Raw genomic sequence first — 5,853 nt, forward strand, 5'->3', positions numbered from 1 at the left:
TGCTCGTTTATCTCGCTTGAAATTGATGGATTGATTGATGGATTTTTTGGCTTTGAACCACGGACTGTTTCTGAATTACTCTTTCTGGATTCTCCTCTGAACCTTGTTTGTTTATTCCATTCAGGATTCTCCACTCTACACACAACTCTCGCCGCTTGAACCCCGGATTACCAGAACCACGTCCCATCCTCCTCTACTACACCTGCCCAGATTATCTCCACTGCCTCACTCGCCTCAGCCCGTTGAGCCTCCACCAACACTCACCTTGGCTTCTCACCTTTCCCGCACATCTTGGACTACCATATGGACTAACGCCGTACGGCACACCCTCACTGGACTTACCAGTGCACTTTTTGTTCCTGTTTTGAAAAAAAAGAACTTTTCTTTAACTTACCCAGTGAAGTCGTGTTGATTCTGCATGTCTTAGGTTAAACATCTCCCTCGAGTCATGACATCAAGATCTCGTTCTCAAGATCCTATGAAGTTCACCGCATGTTAAGTGAAGTATTGCACGGGCCATCTGTACTTCTGTATTTAAGCTGAGAACCATTCAAGCTGGGAAAATTCCGTTGTTTTGTTACCAACCAAGCAACGGTTCCTTTCAGAATAAAAGCTGAACTCGCTGACCCAAGGAGGGTCCCCTTTTTGACGCTGTGAACCACCTGTCGCTTTTTACCTGGAGACAATCCAAGGACTAGTTTGTTGTGCTGTGACGCTGTACCATTGGCTCCAGTACCGGAAGGAAGGTCAGAGGGCCTGGCATTCTGGATCCATCATGGAGGTCTCACTGAGGGTATGTGGATGTGACATAAATGGCGTCTCATGTGTTTATGACTACGAGTCTCAAACTCTGAAAAGTTAGGAGCAAAACATCATCTCCCAGTCAGACTTTGTTTCTCCGGATGCGAGGGTTCTGATTGACACTCATTCACACACACACCAACCATCTAACACTTCATTCAAAAAGAGCATCCATCATTAGAGAGTTAGTCTTGTTAAATTGTTTAAAATTCTTTAGTAATACATTTCCTTAAACGTTTGAAGGTCTCTCTCTCTTCTCTCTCAGTTAATACAAAGTGTCATCTAAATCCCTGCAATAAAAAGATCAGATCTTCTGATTTAAATAGCCCAGTGTCCATAAGATGGAATTCATACTCGATACGAATTTTTAATGTCTTATGGTCCTCAATTAAATGTAATTAACACTCATTACAGAGGTAAAAAGCAACTTTTGCCATTTTGAACAATTTCACACTAAACTTGCTGAACCAGTCCTTAAACGTTTCTGGTCTTTATGCCATTCTTATTTTTTCTTACCTTTATATACAGGAGTAGAAAAAAACTCACTTTCTAATCTGTGTGGAGATTAACCCTGACTCCAATTTATTTTTGTTTATTGCAACTTCATTTTGCTTGAGTAGAAGAAGCAGTGGTGTGGTTCTCAAGAGATCCGATCTTAAGAGAGGCAACACATCTAATAAAACCCTGACAGAGACTCCAGCAGTTCAGGTTGAAGTATTAGCAGACAGGATTGTATGAACTGCATCTTTAAATCTAGAATTATAATTGTGTATTACTCAGGAATAATTGTAATTTATTGAGTGAACAGTTTCAGTAGTTTGAAAACATATGGATAATGAGTCTAACATTGCCTACATAACCCTAAGTGGGTATGTAGAAATGAACAAATACAGGTATTTGTATTTTACTGTTTTGTTTATTGTATATGTTTTAATAATCTGTAGTAATTCTACTATTGTGTATATTATCTGGACAGACAAGGACCTCCATGAGCCCATGTACATTTTTATTGCTGCTTTGTTATTTAACTGTGTTCTGTACAGCACTACAGTTTACCCAAAACTCCTGATAGACTTCTTATCTGAAAAACAGATCATATCATATTCTGCCTGTCTCTTTCAGTTTTTTACATTTTATTCTGTAGGTGCTACAGAATTCTTACTGTTGGCAGCCATGGCTTTTGATAGATATGTGTCCATATGTAATCCTCTGAGATACCAAGCTATCATGACTAAGGCCACTGTCACTTCCTTTCTGATTCTTTCTTGGATTATACCTTTTATTCACCTTGGAGCTGAGACCTTTTGGAGTGCTAAAGCTAAATTATGCAGCTTCAATTTAAAAGGAATATTTTGTAATAATTCTATTTTCCCACTTCAGTGTGTCAAATCAAGACTAATTACTATAATGGGGCTTGTTTCTTTAGTTTATGTTGTAATACTTCCAATTCTTTTCACAATTTTTACGTATACCAAGATATTAATAATATCATTTGAAAAAGGGAAAGCTTTCAGGAGAAAGGCTGCTGAGACCTGCATACCCCACTTGTTGGTTTTAATCATTTTTTCTTATTTAGCTATATATGGTATAATTATAGCTCGTGTGGAGTCTGACCTTTCTGAAACTGTTCAGTTTGTAATGACGCTGCAACTACTGGTTTACCACCCTTGGCTTAATCCATTCATTTACGGTCTAAAAATGAAAAAGATTTATAAACGATTAAAATTCTCCCATCTAACCATAGTGTAGATTGATGTTGGCACTTTTGTACAGTTTTAAGTATAAGTGAGGGTTTACAATGTACTATCTATATTCCTTTATCTTTTAATGTTGTTCCTTTGTGTTACTGTGATAGCTGCGCATAACTGGGGCTGGGTAAATATTTTTCGATACCACAACTTCAAATATACCTGGTATATGTATAATTTTTTAAGTAATGAAAGTTTTTTTAATTAAACCAAACAAAAACACAGCAAACTTTTAGTGCAAACTGTAAAGGCATAGTATTTCAATATTTGTAAATAAGTAAAAAGGCAGTATTTACATTTTCATGCTAAATAAAACTTAACAGTACAAAGATAAAGTGGGGACATTTTTTCTTTGGTGTAAAATACAGAAACGTCTACTCTTAACTAAAATAAAAAAAACGTTTGGATACCAAATCAATAAACAAATAAAAACACTGCTTAAAAAAGAGGCAAAAAACTGAGTAAAATAAATATGTACACTATATAAACATGAGTCCTAGCAGTTTTTCTTCAGGAAAAATTAGCGTGTCTCCATTTTATGGCAGCAGCCAGGCTCTTTCTCGACTGATTGTTTCCTTGGAATAAAAAAAAAAAAGTGAGCTCAACTGATCTTGAGGATGCTTGAACACAGTGGTACCTTTTGGCCAAACTAGAGCAGGGGTGTTCAATCCTGGTATCTTGCACATTTTAATTTTAACTTTTTCAACAGGCCTGATTCCAATTAGCAGGTGATTCATAGGCTTCAGTAGAGCCTAATGAGCTGCTTCACAGATGATTCAACTACTGAAATAAGCAGAGAAACCGCTAAAACATGCTGGATACCAGCCCCCCAAGGACCAGAATTGAATTGAGTACCCTATAGCGTATTGGTAAACTGGCCTTCATATTCCACTACCACTCAATAGGGTTAATGCTTGATGATGAAAGGAGATTCCTGTACAGTTTCAGCTTTGCCTAAAGCTGATCTATTGCCTTAATTTGCAGAAACTGCTTCTAAAAAAAAGCTCCTCAAGAGCTGAAAGCCTGAGTTGCTTTAGTTTGTATTGTAACGGAAATAAAGTGAGTAACTATCTAAAGTTGTATTTTAATACACTGTTAGTAGTTCACTTTTTATAAACAGAAGAATAGGCTGTTTTTATCATCAGGGAGTTTAATTAAACACTCTGTATCAGGGACGAAATTTTGATATCAGAAGTGGGGGGGACACAGCAGGCTTGTGCGGATTTGGGGTGGGGGGTGTTATGTAAAGACCCCTTGACACGTCACGTGCCCATCTCAATAATTTTTCCATCCTCTATATATATATCAAAGTTAAAAAATGTACAACTCTATTATTATTTTTATTTATTATCATTATTGAAGTGCAGTTTTGGCTGTTGACAATGGATAGGCCATTGTATTTATTGTTTTGGGTCTTTTTTTATTGTTTTTGGTGCAACATTTTCTAACAGGGAGTGAGATTCCTTTTTTATTCAATTTTTGTTTGTTATTTTTATTCATTTAGAAGTTCTGGTTCTGGACATTTCAATGTTAAATGAAGGTTTATTTGTTGCATTTTAAAGGGTGTACTTGCATTATTATGATATATTAACATTATATTAGTGGTTATTTTGGTCTAGATAATGTTGACAGTATCGTTTATCATCAACAATTTGTTGGACAAAATATCGTCCAGCAAAATTTGTTACATTCCCAGGCCTAGTCAAAAGTATAAAAATTATTTATACATAAACGGTCCCTCCTGAGATCTGGCCGTTTGTTCATTTGCTGTGTTAGAGGACATGCTGAACTAATGTTTTACACATGATCATCACCCTAACATTTGAGTGTATAAAAACATATTAAATATGTTTTTTCCCTTAAAAGTGTTTAAACAGTTGTTGCATTTCAACACACAAAAAATAAATGGAAAAAATAAGATAAATCTAATGAAAAGTGTACATCTTTGACATTAAGCTTAAAAAAATCTGTTGACGATGATGATACTGTTCATTTTTCAGAGCTTTTTAATGTGAAAATATACATTGCAATAGATAAGTTTACAATAAAGTTAAATGATAAAAGTTTTGAAGTTACACTTCTACTACTACTAGTAATAATAATTATGATGATAATAGTAATAATAAAAAAATAATTATTATAATAATACGAACAAATTGTGTCTGAGGAGTCAGTTATGTGGAGGAGATGAGTTTGTAAAAGTTAGTTTTGAGTATGTGTGTGAAGGAGGAGGTGAGTCTGAGCTTAATGCAGGGGTGTCACATGTCCAACTTACGTTTTGACTTTGAAAGACGTCTCTTATATCCACTTTTCGTTTTCTTGACATGCTGCCTCCTGGCTGTGCCTAACTACCAAAGACTCACAAATGAACACTTATTCAAATGTTATGTAATGGAAGCTGAGCTGAGCTCTGATATTACACAGCGTCTAGTTGACGATGTGACTCAGTACCGGTGTTCCCTAGCGGCTCCAAACTAGCAAAACAACGTGAGCACTTTCTGACTGTTTCCAACTTGAGTGACAGCAGCAACAGCCAATAATACGTTAGCAAGTATCAGCAGAGCCAATAGATTAGCTTTTGGGCGGGTCTAATAGTAAACCGGTTTCCGTTTCGGTCCTAGTGCTCAACCAAATCCATTTAATGGAGCGTAACATTGTTTTTGGACGGAAAAAAGTGCAGGGGACCAAAACTGCCTTTTGAAAAAGTGGGGGGGACATGTCCCACCCGTCCCCCCCAAAAATTACGTCCCAGCTCTGTATTGACTTTGAGACAAGAAAAGAGAGAGATATGGGATCGTTTGAAAATCTTTAATTTCTGAATTATAAATTCTAAACAATCTACCAGGACTACTCTGTGATGGATGAGAATGGATTCGGATGTTGTGTTGGTGTGTGTGTGTGTCTGGTTCAGATTCTCTAGGATGACGTAATCGAATCTGGTCGTCTTTGTTATGACTAGATATTACGAGGCTTATAAAGTGATGACATGAGCCGCTATTTTGCCGTGTACGTACCCAGTGGGGTCTCCCAGGTAGATCAGGAAATGCCAGGTCTGGAAACCTCGGATGTACGGTGGAGCTGTCGGTGCAGCGATCACAACGTTTCAAAGCCCGTCTGGAGGGTCGACCCGGTACCGTTCAGCGGCGTCAGCAGGTGCTCTTATTTTGAAAGGACGTCGTCTGGTTGTTAAACGACGAAAATCTCCCGTTTCACAGTTCTTAGTTTAAAGAAATCACATCCGGCCAGGCTGCGCTTGTCTTTAGGATGATGGTGAATAGAACTGAAGTCAAAATGGAACTAACTT

The 5,853-nt window shown here is 37.2% G+C and overlaps 1 protein-coding gene across 1 annotated transcript; it reads left to right on the forward strand.

Moving 5' to 3' along the window:
- Positions 1 to 1,629: 1,629 nt before the first annotated feature.
- LOC107372782 (olfactory receptor 6N2-like) lies at positions 1,630 to 2,585 on the forward strand. Its single transcript, XM_070544364.1, has one exon. The coding sequence runs from the start codon at positions 1,630 to 1,632 to the stop codon at positions 2,548 to 2,550; it is 921 nt and encodes a 306-aa protein (XP_070400465.1). The 3' UTR covers positions 2,551 to 2,585.
- Positions 2,586 to 5,853: the final 3,268 nt, after the last annotated feature.

The sequence above is a fragment of the Nothobranchius furzeri genome, chromosome 14, assembly GCF_043380555.1.
Source record: "Nothobranchius furzeri strain GRZ-AD chromosome 14, NfurGRZ-RIMD1, whole genome shotgun sequence".
NCBI classification, from domain to species: domain Eukaryota; kingdom Metazoa; phylum Chordata; class Actinopteri; order Cyprinodontiformes; family Nothobranchiidae; genus Nothobranchius; species Nothobranchius furzeri.

Coding starts and splice junctions, on each gene's coding strand:
- LOC107372782 (XM_070544364.1), top strand. CDS start 1,630: ATGGATAATGAGTCTAACATTGCCTACATAACCCTAAGTGGGTATGTA.